This window comes from Eschscholzia californica, unplaced genomic scaffold (assembly GCF_041429995.1).
Source record: "Eschscholzia californica isolate CP2 unplaced genomic scaffold, dmEscCali1.0.p SCAF_6, whole genome shotgun sequence".
Classification (NCBI taxonomy): Eukaryota; Viridiplantae; Streptophyta; class Magnoliopsida; order Ranunculales; family Papaveraceae; genus Eschscholzia; species Eschscholzia californica.
The window spans coordinates 23,108,754-23,123,579 of record NW_028238483.1 but is presented as its reverse complement, the minus strand read 5'-3'; the positions used below and the strand labels follow the sequence as shown (position 1 = coordinate 23,123,579).

The window sequence follows — 14,826 nt, the reverse complement described above, 5'->3', positions numbered from 1 at the left end:
GAAGATTGGCCTTAACCCATCACTGATCGACACATGTCTCACATGTTCGATTACTCCCACTAGACTCATCATCTATATGATGTGTTTGTGGAGCAAGGTGAGAAACTATTTCTCAACTTCTTTTGATGGTCATCAAATTTCTGATTTAAATATTCATCATCTCGATCCAATTAAATGACTTATATTTTCGTCAAGTGGATTCAGGTTGACTCTAGTTAGTGTACCAATAGTTTTACGTACATCTGTATGTACAAAAACTATTAGTTTACTATTCCTTTCTCCCTTTCTAAAAGGTGACTTTGTCAAATGGCCACGTTGAACAAAATTCACATGTGTCGTATGATTCAAAATCATTAGACTTAGAAATCCATACCATTGGATCTTCTTCATGTGTTTTATGTCAATTTGACCAATGACAAAACATGAGTTGACCTCTCCGAATCCTTTGATTATAGCCTATCGTATCATTGTTAATGTTCTTGGTTCTCTAAGAACCTTTCGTTAATTTAGCACTATTTTAAAACATCTGATGTTTCTAGAAGAACATAATAACTCTTATTAAGTTCTACTTAGATTAGTGTCTAAAAGAAGACTTTGATCCCTTTCAGCATCCTTAGCAACTCTTGCTTCTGCTCCCTCTTGGATCCTCACTTCTTTTAGTCAAGTATGTTATTTCCATGAAGGAAATCTACAAAACTTGCTAGATTAACTTAGTTAACAAAGATACAAGAATCGGAATTCATAATTCCTTTTCTTTTCTCTTCCAGGTACTCAGGGTAGTTTCCTTGAATGGCCTAGCCAAACTTTTACATCGACCCTTTAACCTTTTGAATCATAAGAACTCTTCTTATATTCTTTCGGTAACTGAATCATAAGAACGTTTCTTAGATTCACTTTTCCTCAATGTTATTTTCAAGACGACTTTCTTAGAGGCACCATCCTCTCCATTCACGACTTCTAGTGGAACTCTTCCTTTAGTTGTCGAATGGTTGTGCATGTATCCATATCATTAATCCCTACGTGAGAGAAGAATTTTATGGATGTTCACAAAAGACTTTGGATAATCATATCCACAGTCTTCCGAAGAAACAATGAACATTAGGAATGATATATTCTCGGACGTTTTCTTTATTTCGAATTTGAGAACGCTTCTCGGATTCCTTTCCAATCATGAAAATAATTTTTCGTTTAATTCCTTCTAAAGGAATGAACGAAGGTTGGAAAACTATTTTCTAACAGTCATATATTCTCTACTTTAAAAAGAAAATAAAACAAAATCCTAAAACTTATTATCACTGCAAAAACAGTTTTTGCCATATTATTCAGTGAAAACCGTCCCCCTTTGAATAATACGATTCCAAGATCCCATTCCTGTGAAGCTAAGCGTACTTTGGCACTGCCCTTAACTTCACCCTCCTGGGTGAGTAACTCCTTACTGATCATATCTCATATGACTCTTGGTTGATGAATAACACTTATGTGTTCAATTCATCCTTTTGCCTCGAAATCCAAAACCCTTTTGCTGACTCGTTGAGAATAACCATTTAGACATGTAGACCTCTTCATAGGTCTACCCGTATTGTCCCGAGGTAAAAGATGGCACCCTGCTTTGGCATGACCCACCATCGATGAACAAGGGCGCAACAGGTGTCTTAATCTGGGTAGGCATTACTCAAAATTCTTTTTGGGGACTCTTACGTTTTTGTTTGCATGCATTACTGTGAACTCTAACATAATCATACACCACACAAAACGTAAATAAGTAAATGCGCGCGAGAAAATGAATCAAGCAGACATGATCCTAGTATGGCCCCTAACCTAAAAGATCTAATCTTCTTAGGTTCTTTGCTTGTTTAGCCTCCGTTCGCCTGGATCTCCATCCTCGAACATGCATTGAATTCTCCCACTCGAACCACGATCTCATCCTTTGGCTCTTCAATGGACTCTATTGTACCCTTAACTCTAACTACAAGACTCAACGATTCGCAGATCGTATAAAACTTGAAATTAAATTAATTACATCGGGCACCCATCCGTGCTTAAAAACAAGATAGAACAATTCTATGGCCATACTAGAACCCGCATTCACATCCATACATACATAATAATATGACATTCATAAAACACCCAAGTATGTATGAGATTCGCTTACTTAGGTCGAATCTAGGTTTGCTATGTTCTAGATAGCTTTTCGGGAGATACTACCGACATCTCTATGTCTAACGTGCCTTAAGTCTAATTATCTAATAATTCTGACTAATGGCTCGTTCTGGTTTTATCCTAAAAGATTTTAAAATCGTTTTGGAAAAACTCCGATTCAGGCTTTGGTTGGCCCGGGTCACTTTCGGAAAAAATATGGTCAAAGTCGGAAGAAGAAAATAGAAACCTCCCACTTAAGTCAAGGCCCAAAAGACCCGAGTCTAACTCCAAAGACTTAAGTCAAACTTGGTCAAGGGACCCTTTGACTAGACCCAGTCAAGTCTCGGTCAAGGTCCAAACCAAGGTCGGACCCGGATTGGCACGTTCCAGACCGTGCCAAGTCCCTCGGGTGGTCGCGTCCTGGCCCTAGGCCAGACGCTTCCCAGCCCCGCAGACGCGTCCTAGACGCTCTGCCCAAGTCTATGCTTCTCGGACTCCCAGTCCGAGACAGCTTCTGGTCTCACCAGACGCGTCCCAGACGCGTTCTGGAAGGTCCAGTCCTGGTCGCGTCCGGATTCTCAATCCGAGACGCGTCCGGACTTCTCTCTGTGGTCGCGTCTGGAAGACGCGACCTCAGGTGCCAGACGCGGATCCTTCGGGATCCCTGTCCGAGACGCTCTCGGACTCCCAGTCCGAGACGCTCTCGGACGCGTCTTTTGTCCGAGAATAGCTCGGACGCGTCCTAATCCGAGACGCTCTCGGATTCCCAGTCCGGGAAGGACTGGGACGCGTCCTGAGCGTCCGCGACTGGCCAGACGCGTCCTGGTCAGTCCGGTCTCCTGGACAGCACCCTGTTTTCTTCTAATTTTCAAAAAATTCCAACTTTTTGCTGTTTTTGATGAATCTCTCATCCAAAAACCAGCAATTTGAAAACTCTTTTAAAAAAACCATCATCTTTAAAATTTTATTTTGAAAACTCTTTTCAAAAACACCAAATTTTAAAGTCTTCCCATTGAAACTCTTTCAATTTTCTATCCGATTAAGTCTAAATCTAATTTAAACTAATCAATTTCATGTCTAAATCCCTATTTAAACATAAAATCATCTAATCAATCAAGCTCGAATCTAATTCGACTAGTTCAGAGATAGTTTCATGCAACCGGCTCGTGATGCCACTGTAGGGTTTTGTGTATCCTATACACTAACTAGTGTTGTAAGCGGAATCTCAAACATCTCATGTTTAACACTAGATTGCCCAGGATCGTCATGCATAAACTAATCAATGAACTAGAGAGGGATAAATACCTTAACGCGTTTTTCCCTCGAACCATTCCAATCGCATGCAAAGATCGAGAGCTCCAACTGTAGCTCCTCTACTTGAGACACCGAGTGAATAGACTTGTTCTCCCTTCCTTTCAGACTGCTAGGACTTACTAGAAGGTTGAGAAGAACTCTTCTTCTTGACTAGATTGATAGAATGGGAACTTTTTCTCTATATTCCTCTCTCTCCAATAGCTGTATATTCAGAGAGAGAGAGAGCTGTATATTTTTCCTTAGAGAAAAATCCACACCTTTTCTGTTCTCAACTGACCCAATATATAGACAAACCCTAATTAGAATCTCATTCAGATTAGGTTTTCTATTTTCTGGGTCACAGAAAAGATAATTACCAAAATACCCTTTTTGGGGTATTTTGATAATCCCCTTAAGTGTGGCCGGCCAGGGCAGCCCACCATGGGCCTTATATGGCCGGCCCACTTACTCTGGTCGGCCATCTCATGGCCGGCCCAAAGAGCCTTCCTTCTATCTTGTCCCGAATCTCCATTCGGACCCTTTCGGCCTTTCCAGTTGAATCCCATCCAACTTTAGCCAGTTCCCGTCTAGTCAAATCTCTCCGATCAAGTTACCACTCTTATGTGTAACCCGTTGTAGGATCCGGTCTATGTTAGCCGCGAATCAACTCCTTGATCCGACGATCGTAGTTGGCTTCTAGCAAAGCATTACGACCCCTAATTGGACCGGACTGGATGATCTTTACGTGTGGTCATCGTTATCCTAACTGACAAATTGATCGCATTGCCACCTTGGTCGAAGGACACTCCTTCGGAAGGACATCTCCTTCGGAAGGACATCTCCTTCAGACCGAACGGATAAATCCTTCAAAGAGTGGACTAGGGCGAGCACGCCAGAATGATTGGGCCTACTAAGCGTGTTGGGCTTGCTAGTGAGGAACTCTCGACGGGCTTCCACGCCAGGCTCGTTGGGTTGCTAGAGGGGCACACTCCATGTTGTATGACGGCGGGAGTATAAGGAAGGCCCAACACGAATTCCGTCTCCTTCAAGCCCAGATGCCGTTTTTGACCAATACAATCTCCTCTGCAAATCGAACATGTAAGTTCCTATTTTTTGGAGTAGATACACAACCGTTTAACCTAGCACTTGTTGGCTTGACCCTTGCATTTTATTTACATGAAGAACGGTGTGAGTTACAAATAAATAAAACTCCTTAGGCTGGCCCGACCCTAAATAGGTCCTCTTGTTTTTTTTTTAAATGGACTACGTTCTACGTTTGTCATTACATAGCATTGATACATCATCAAGATGCGATAAAGCACGATAACCTGTCAAAATTAAATTACTAATGAAAGAGATTTAAAACCCAATAACATAATAAAGAGACATAAAACCAAACAAATTTATTATTATACCTTTAATATCTCAACCTCAATAACAATAGATTCCACTTCGTCTGAGAATCGAATCTGGGACCTCGACGCTCCACCCGTGCCCCCGTTTGTCACCGCTAATCCTGTAGTTAAGCACCGTTAACCCTTGGCCTACAAATTCCTAAGCTAACTTTTTAGTGGGCCAGATCCAATCCGAAAAAGATCTTTTATGTGGCAAAAACTAAGAGCATCTCCAATGGGACACTCTAACAAACACTCTAAAAGTCCTAGTTGTCAAGGGCCAATAGAGATTATCTTTCCAAAATGTCAATATAGAGACACTATAATTTTTGTTGGTCTCCAATGGAGATCTCTAAAGTGTCTATACTTAATACACATGTCCTTCTTCAATTCAATTGATAAAAAGTAGTTGAAAAGCAAGATTTTTTATTGGTTGAAATTTAAAAGTAACACTTAGAGTGTCTCAAGTAGACACTCTATAATAAATGTGTCCACCTCATATTAGAGTGTCTAACAAAGTGTTCCATTGGAGATAGATTTTTAACAAAAACTCCAAAAAGTCATGTGTGGCACTCTAAATGTTAGAGATTGAGTGTCCCATTGGAGATGCTTTAAATAAAACGGTTTTCAATCAACAAATAAAAAATCGACACGTTTTAAAACAAACTAAAATAACGTGTGATACAAGTTCGGAAAAAAAGCCTACGAGTACAAATTTCGTCTCATTCGTACCTCTTCACCTCCCATTCCTCTATAAAACCCTCAAAACAATGACTCATTTTCTCAAACCAACAACAACAACTGATTCAAACACAAACAGTTTTAGAGAGAGAAAGTGAATTTTAGAGAGAGAAACTAGAAAAATGCAAGAGATATCACCCGTTCCGATTCATTGCCCTAGCTTCAGCAGTTACTCATCAGTTAGATTTGCTGAAATCGCTTCTAAAGTAAGCGATGAATTCAACATTCAAAGAGATCAATTTGGAGATCAAAACCCTAATATTACTACTGATCATGAAGATGTCAAAACGGATGAAGCAAATTCTACGAATCAGAGCTCAAACAACAAAAACGACGATGAAGATCTTGATCTTGATGATGATAATGATGATTTTGAATTTGCTGTTGTTTCAAAAGATCTTAATACTTCATTAACTATTTCTGCTGATGAAATCTTCTCTAATGGCCGGATCAAACCGCTTTTTCCAATTTTCAATCGAGATCTTCTCTCGATTGATAAAAAAGAAGAGGAATCAAGTAAATTAACAAAGACATCATCTCGTCGACTTCCTTTAAGAAGATTATTTATTGAAGAACGAAATTCATCATCATCATCTTCATCTTCGTCATCTGAAACTGAAGATCATGAATCTGTTTCATCAGGTACGTATTGCATTTGGACTCCAAAATCAATTCCTTCATCTCCTGATCTATGCTGCAAAAAGAGTTATTCAACTGGAAATAAAACGAAACGTTTTAAGCTTAAAGATCTAATTAAACGAAGTAACAGTGATGTCAACGAAACTTATATGTTCTTAGATTCTTCATCAAAGACTAATAAGAAATCAAATGAAAAAGTTGAAAATCAAGATCAAATTTCATCAGAAAAGAAGAAAAATCTGAAGGAATTGTTGACAAAAGTGAAATCGAAGAAATTAACAGGATCATCATTATTATCAGGAAATTCATCATCATCATCATCTCACGAGATTCATTACTTGAGGAACAGAGCATTGAAAGAAGAAGATAAGAGAAGATCGTATCTACCGTATAGAAAAGATTTGATTTGTTTCTTTGCTAATGTGAATGGATTCAACAGAAAACTTTATCCATTTCAATGATCATCATTCAAATCCGTTTTGATTATTGGGATTCTTAGTTAATTATTTTTTTTTTGTTTTGTTTGATTTTTCTCATCCGCGGGAAAGAATATGTTTTTTTTGTAGTGTTTTTAATCAGAAAAGTAGCAAAGTATCAGTCAAAGTAGGTCCATTTAAAAAAAAAAAGAGAAAAAAAAAAAGAAAAGAAAAAGAAAGAAATGTTGAATTTTTTTTTTGCCTCTTTTCCAGAGTTTTTGATTGTCAGAGAGTGTCTCAAGACTCTCTATAATAAATGTGTCCACCTCATTTTGCCTCTTTTCCAAAGTAGACACTCTCATTTTAGAGTTTCTCTCTCTAGACTCTCTATAATAAATGTGTCCACCTCATATTAGAGTGTCTAATAAAGTGTTCCATTGGAGATGATTTTTTAACAAAAAATCCAAAAAAGTCTATGTGGCACTCTAAGTGTTAGAGATTGAGTGTCCCATTGGAGATGCTCTTAGTGAGATTCTCACCAAGACATTAATCCTCCTAGGAGAGGCCTATTCATTGGGACTCTCCGTTGGCCGGTCCCGCACTTAGCCCTGGCGCCTAGCCTGGTCATATGCTATCATGGCCTGGCTCTTAGACACCTTATTGGCCATCCTTTTGCTGAATATAATCCGCGTCTTATGTCTTATTAGTCATATCTTTCAATCAAGTCGACATTCTTTATGTTTGACCTATTATAGGATGCGACACCGTTAGCTGCAAATCATTTAAATGAGTTGGTTGGTTTTTAACTACATATTTTGATCCCCAAAGAAATGAAACTTGGTGATCTTCATCTCTAAATCATCCACAAATAGATGATCTTTTGGAGACACTCTTTCGCTTTGATGGAATGTGGAACTTTTGTAAATTTGTTTGATGGGTGATGTTTTGTTTGATTTACTTTAGTTCATAGATGCTTTAAGCCAGTTAATCTTAATTATTAGTAGCTTAATTGTGCCATATTTTAACACAAGTGAAATAATTAGAAAAAGAAAAGCAGATAGATTGAAATTGTCATAAAGCTGTTACATAATTCCCACATTTGCATTTTAAGTCTCATTTCCTTTTAGGCCCTTGATTTCGACTTGGCCTACGTTTTTATTCCGGTTCCAAATTACATTTTAGTCCGATCTTACAGTACATTCTTGATCTCCTTACGCAAGTGATCGTGCTACAGTTGGATACTAACGGTCCCGGCTCTACCCGCTCTAATATTTTCAACTCAACCGAACATGTCGCAAACAACACAAGACCTTTTTTCTTCATAATTCCGATCGGTTATTGATGTTCGGATCTTCTTCTTACCAATTAGTTTAGTCTTGGGCAAGGGGTATTCAATTGTTTTTTTTGTTGAAATGGGATATTCAATTGTTGAATGAGTGCTTCATCACAATTTGACAGAAAATGAGGAAGTTAACGGCCGGGATGAAGAACGGTCTCCGCGTATGATTTTATAAGATGATAAAAATTGGTCTGGGAGGATTAACCAGATCTCATGCATCATCACAAATCCAAACTTTTAGATATTGAATACCGAATTGAACCCTTAAACAAACGGGCCTAAAGGCCAACCAAACTGTTGGCATAAATTTCATATAACTACTTTATTTATATCGAAGTTCAATAAATTATGGATTTGCACTCAATGAGATCGAACCTTTGACCTCCCTATAGTGGAATATTGGCATGTGAAGAGGTGTTCCAAATGTACTAACCTTGTGTTTGTATAAAACTTCCCCAAAATTTATCTTACAGGAGGCATCATTAGAACAACCCAACTTATATACCCAAATTTTGTGCAGGTGCATTTCGAAAGAGGGGTTTATAACCAATCTTGGGGCGCTTAATGAATTACCACGTTCTAGGTTAGGTTTGAGCGTTTGGCCCAAGTAGAGTTATTTGAGCTCCACAACCTTACAGCATATTTCACAAACAACTTCAGGTTATCCTTTTTGTTCAGTAAGAGTTCCCCATAGCGAGTTTCTGTAATTTTATTTTTATTATTTTAATTCTTAAATTTAGATACACAGTAACACAGACATAAACCTACTTACTGATACCATTACGGAAGATGACATATAGAAGCTAAGATACGCGTAGAACCCAACTTAGTAGAGCGGGAGTTCTGAACAGTTTCGGTCTCCTATTCATTGGAACATTTGAATTACTCGACCAACCTAACCAACCAAATGACTAGATAGTAGAATGTAAATCCATCTTTTTTGTCACACCAAGATAAAGATAATAGATACATCCAAACATGTGTACATATATGAATAAAAATGTTGTAAAGATGACAGGATATGTCAACATTATAGGGCAATTGGTTATGCCTCACAAACACCTGTCTCTAGACTCTAGTGAAAGTGAGTAGAATATGTCAACATTATTAGCTTTGCTTATGCTTCACAATCTCCTTCAAACTCATACTTTATAAACAATTTCTCTTTCTCTCAACAACAAACTAGTGACTCTAAAATTTCTCTCATGAGGAAAGTATTCCATTTAGGTATACCATTTCTTACTAAGTTCTCTTATGAGATGGAAAAACAAGATATATTGGAGAATGGATGATCATAAGAATCCAATTTTACAAAGTAAGTTTTCATTTATTTTTTTATTGTTTTTAGGAATTAATGTATGCCCATTAGAAGTACAATTATAAAATACTTTTTGACGAGATGCTCATTATCAGTTGTCTTAATGTACGTGCAAGAGATGATTGTCTTCTGAATGGAGTTAGACCCATAATTAGAATTACCACACACTGATGATTTATTTCTTGCAAGGGAACGAGATTGCCACAATGAACAACTAGACGTCCTGCATAAATGAAACCCTAAATTTATTCAGAGACAAATAATTTTATTAGCCGGGTATATAATTTGAAGTGGGTGAAGTGAAATGACAAGAAATAAATCAAATGATGAGAATATCATCCAAGAGATAAAACCAACCTTTTGATATATTGTATAAAACCTACAAGATTATGTGATATTTGCAATTGTGATTATAAATGTGTGGATAAAATGTTTAAAACAGAGCATTTTGCTATGAAAAGTAAGAAAAAGGGCGGGAGAGAGGTACACAAGTGAATATTACAATGGCATTTTTTTATATTCTAGCCAGGATCTTTGCTAGCCCAGAATAGGCTCGTCGTTTGGTACACTAGACTCTCATGGTTCGATAGCGTGATCCTAGATATCTTCTCAACTCGCCACATCTCCCTTGGAATTTGGTTAAGTGGAGGTAAAGACACAAGGAGAAGTATTTCGAAGTAATTAACCACTCATTCATTTTTTTTTTCGAAGTTCTAGGTGGTTGAGATTTGAGGGCTGATGTAAATGCATCACAAGTAGTATTGGAAGACAATCAAATTTTCAGATGTATAGATTTAAGAACTACATTGCGTGTTATTGTTGATCATATTTTCAAATAAGTAGATCTAAAGACTACATTTCTCTCGCTGTTCGAGAATTACTTGTTCTTTCACATATGGAATATAACTAATTATAGTGAAAATGGAATTCAATACTTAAACCACAAAGACAAAGAAGTACCATCGGATATGAAACTTTCCAAGGGCCAAAAATTGCCCATAAATAAGTGGGCCAATAAAAAGAATCCTACTTATAAGCCATAACCTAGTAATCACTACCACTCAAAGTCTCAAACCAACCAATAAGGGATAGAAAACCTTATCTTTTCTATCACCCCCTCAAACTCAATTGACCTCATCTTTGGTTAAAATCATGACAAGTGTCCCATCCTCTAATGGGCTTAAGAAATAATAATGGGTTTATAGAAAACCCATTATCAAAATAAGTTCAAAAATTCAAAAACTCACAAAGGGAAAGGCAATGGATGAGATTGTGATGATATTACTTTGAATTGTTACCTCAAAAGATATAGCAAAACTATTTCCAACATACAATTCTTATCTTTCTAGGGTTTAAGAAGCTCGATTTTCCTCATCTTTCCCTTTCATTATCTTCCTCAAATTATTTTCATATTTCAAACAAACTAAAAACTAAGATGAATAAGAATATATATAATAATCTTCTATAGTTATAAAACTGGAAACAATTGTTGAGTTGAAACACACAAATGTCGACCGCTACAATTAGTTTTCTCTCCCTACCCAAATACTCATCTTCCCCAAAACCAACTAACAGAGGAGTTACAGTTTTTTCTCGTCTAAGTACTAACTCACCATCTTCATCTTCTTCACCATCAAAATTTCCCCAAATTATTACCAATTACCCTGTTTTTGCCGCACCAGCTCCATACATTACTCCCACTTTGGTATACACTTCTTCTCTCTAACATTCTCTATCTCTAGTCTCTAACATGCATGGATTCATACGTAATGTGCATTCTCTTGTGTTTTTTTTTTTACTAGAAGTGTAGTTTTGATGGTGCTTAGTTGGACAACTTTTATCAATGAATGGCCCCACTTTTGAGGCCGTCCAAGGCCCGAAATTTGACGTGGTCGATCCCGATTGGTCAGACCACGAGGAGTAAGAAACAACCTGATCAATTGAGGTCAGCCACGGCATTTTTCTCGTCGTGGTCAGCCTTGAAACTCGAGCCATTTTATACGGTGGTAAAGTTATTGACGTATGTATGTATGTACTCGAGTAAAAAAAAATATAGTGGACTATTAGCATTACGATTATCAACTTCAAAAAAATTAGGTTGTCTGTCATTTCCACTTTGTACTCAAATTGTAGCATTGGCATAATACAGAAAATGTCGATTCGGCCATCACTTTTTTAATACTTAAAAAAAAAATCTAAATATGTTTTAGTGAAACAAATGATTTTTTAAAGCAATTACAATGACCTACAACAAATGCATTTTCTTATAAAGTATACATTTTAGAATCTGTTCTACTCTTGTTTTACGATAACGACGTAACTACAAAAAAAAAATTCCGTAAACACGAAGGTTGGTTTCGATAAGGACAGACAGGACAGTAAACATTGATACCATCATGTAAAAGTCCTCTTCGAGACAAAGACAATTACTGAAAAATGACTCTTATTTTTTGCTATTCGTAGTAAAATTTTTATTAGGTTCCAACTTTAAAATTACTAAAATTAATACTAGTTATTATTTTGTCTCTGCTAAGTAGGGGTCACATATTCTCCAAATTTTACTGTTAACAAATCTTTCACATATTAAGCCATTGAGGTATTTTTCAATTCAAGATCATAATCTTTATAGATTCAATTCTCTTTTTTTGTTCGGATCGAAACTTCGAGTTATTGAAAGAAATGTTATCATTTTGTGATTGAATTCTCAAACTAAACTTATTATAAAGTGATTAAGAAGTAATTAGGTATTCTAGATTCAATTAAAAAAAATCATCTTTTATTAGGGTTTTTGGATTGAAAATTTGGACGTAGAAACTGAATTATCTGATCTAATTTGTTTGGAATTACAGAGAGAAGAAATAGCAGAAGAAGAACAAATGTCGAAATCTAACTACGACGAAGCCATTGCTGGATTGAAGAATCTCCTCAGGTAAGAAGAAAAATGATTAGTTCATAATCAATATTTTGTATTGATACAACAAACATACAACAGTTATATGAAAAGCTCGTAACGTCTTCCATTTATCTGTTGTTTTTTTTGTTGAATGATAATTAAACATCATTAGCAATCTAATTAATTTTATTTCGATCATGTATTATATGTAGTGAGAATGCAGATCTCCAGACAGTTGCTGCAGCAAAGATTGCCCAGGTAACCGCTGAGTTGAAGACCGCTGGGAGTGATGGAAAAGCTGGATTCAACCCCGTCGAGAGGGTTAAAACTGGTTTCATCAAATTCAAGAAAGAGAAATACGAGTAAGTAATCAACAATTAATTTCAGTTAGACACTATTTTCTAAGTCCGATCGACGAGCAATTGGTAATTTTTCTTTCTTGATATATCACAGGAAGAACCCAGCTCTCTATGCTGAACTTTCAAAGGGCCAGAGTCCAAAGGTAAGAAATCCTTAGAAAATGACACGAAATGAGTGAGAATCTTATGTGCAACCACCTTGGTTGCATAAAAACTCAACCTTTTCTCGTATACTCGTTTTAATTATCGAAGTTGGTTCGCCTTTTTCAAAAGAAACCGTTAAGTTTGCAATCATCCAACTCAAAACCAATTGCCAATGAGTGTAGAGGACCTATACATCATACTTTTCGTTGCTAGTTAGTTACCCCTTCTCCCACGTGGGACAATTCTGACATAAACCACTCTCTAAAGGCCTCTCTCTTTAGTTTTAAGATAAGTTAAAATGAGCCTCTAATCTTAGGAATCAACATATAGGGTTTCAATGGTTTGTGTCTATCTCTCTAGGCCTTTACAATAAGAGTTTGAAGATTCAACATGGCCTTTCAATAAGATGCACAAGTATTTTTATCTTACCTTTTTATCGATATGAAGCTAAGCTTAAATAAAACCAACCATTGATGTATACATATGTGCAGTACATGGTGTTTGCATGCTCCGATTCTCGTGTGTGTCCATCTCACGTCCTCGATCTCCAACCTGGTGAAGCTTTTGTGGTCCGTAACGTTGCTAACTTGGTCCCAGCTTATGATCAGGTTCAAATTTTCTTATCTCAAAATATACTGTAGTTGTTTTCATAGCTTACTTATAGATTTTCAACTATATTATTAGTGAAGGAATTTACGATAATTTTCATGAGAATCTCAAACTAACTATATATATACAGGTAAAACACACCGGAGTTGGGTCGGCCATAGAATACGCAGTCTTGCATCTCAAGGTTTGACATTCTTTTTCCTTTTCTATCACTCAATATACTTTTTTACTCTCTGAAAGAATCATCTCACTGTTTATTACCAATATTTAAATTGAACTGAAAAATAAGATGACAACTACATACAGGTGGAGAACATTGTGGTAATCGGACACAGTGCTTGTGGTGGGATCAAGGGGCTCATGACTTTCCCCGACTCCGGCCCCACCTCTACGTAATATCTCTCTCTCTTTGATTTTCTTGCTCATACGAAAAAAGTTATTCTGCCCAAAAAGCAGATCGAAATTAGATGCAGAGGGCTGAATTTTATTCAATTTTCCACTCTCTTGATGGCTTAGGTGAAATCTAACTGTCCAAGTCGGGATTCCGGCCTACTTCTTAGAGCAGAGCGTCACTGCTGTTGTTCTCATATTCATTTGTCATGTTAAACTGATATATAAGTATGATTGCAGTGACTTCATTGAAGACTGGGTCAAAATTGGAGCACCTGCCAAGGCCAAGGTTAAGGCAGAACATGGTGATGCCACACTTGAAGAACAACTTACTCACTGCGAGAAGGTAAGACCATATATTATACATAATTCATTCTCACACGGGTGCGTCGAAAATGTGGGTGCTTAAGATTTGTGTTGGCGAAATTGCAGGAGGCAGTGAATGTATCACTTGGGAATCTATTATCGTACCCATTCGTGAGACATGCATTGGTGAACAAGACATTAGCATTGAAAGGAGCACACTATGACTTTGTTAATGGTTCATTCGAGCTCTGGGAATTGGATTTCGGTCTATCTGCTTCTCATTCCGTATGATCATCATCATCTTCTTCAACCCACGTTTCACTGTTCAATAACAACCATCCCCATTCCATCTTTCTTATATGTCTATGTCTTATGTTGTATCTTATTCCATCAACTATATCTAATATATGATCAATGAGAATCGATTTTCTTTTAAATTTGAATCTACTTTGTTCGGAAGAGACTACATTTTTCTTTTCTTTTCTTCTTTTTATAGGTGAGAGATGTTGCGACGGTACTGCATTGGAAGCTTTTTTAGAGCGGGCACACTTTTACTAATAACACTTATTGAGATGTTGGATTTATATCAATGATCATATCAACTATTTGTACTTTCAATTTTGATTCTACGAACTTATATATATGTGAATGGGTCTCCATTAGAATTGGCCTTATAATACGTACCTGAAACCCTAATAGGTAGACGCTCGGACAGATATAATCCCTTTTTTGTTCTAAAGTTAGTTATAATCAACATATACAAGAGAAGAAAGATAGCACAATGAAATAGGAAACGGATAATAAGACCATTCAAGAGTGCCAGTTTGCGAAGGAAACTTGGTTTCA

At 36.8% G+C, this 14,826-nt stretch overlaps 2 protein-coding genes and 1 long non-coding RNA gene across 3 annotated transcripts; all 3 read left to right on the top strand.

Moving 5' to 3' along the window:
• The first annotated feature begins 5,608 nt into the window (after positions 1–5,608).
• LOC147532604 (uncharacterized) lies at positions 5,609–6,768 on the top strand. Its single transcript, XM_086647804.1, has one exon. The coding sequence runs from the start codon at positions 5,690–5,692 to the stop codon at positions 6,665–6,667; it is 978 nt and encodes a 325-aa protein (XP_086503930.1). The 5' UTR covers positions 5,609–5,689; the 3' UTR covers positions 6,668–6,768.
• A 2,379-nt stretch (positions 6,769–9,147) lies between these two features.
• LOC147532603 (uncharacterized) lies at positions 9,148–10,136 on the top strand. Its single transcript, XR_015227624.1, has 2 exons — positions 9,148–9,276; positions 9,805–10,136. It is a non-coding gene; the product is annotated as an uncharacterized LOC147532603 (long non-coding RNA).
• A 622-nt stretch (positions 10,137–10,758) lies between these two features.
• Positions 10,759–14,598, top strand: LOC147532602 (carbonic anhydrase 2-like). Its single transcript, XM_086647803.1, has 10 exons — positions 10,759–10,984; positions 12,129–12,208; positions 12,385–12,534; positions 12,626–12,674; positions 13,167–13,283; positions 13,415–13,468; positions 13,591–13,676; positions 13,915–14,020; positions 14,107–14,265; positions 14,477–14,598. Exons 1-10 carry the CDS (start codon positions 10,787–10,789, stop codon positions 14,516–14,518), a joined length of 1,041 nt encoding a protein of 346 aa, XP_086503929.1. The 5' UTR covers positions 10,759–10,786; the 3' UTR covers positions 14,519–14,598.
• Positions 14,599–14,826: the final 228 nt, after the last annotated feature.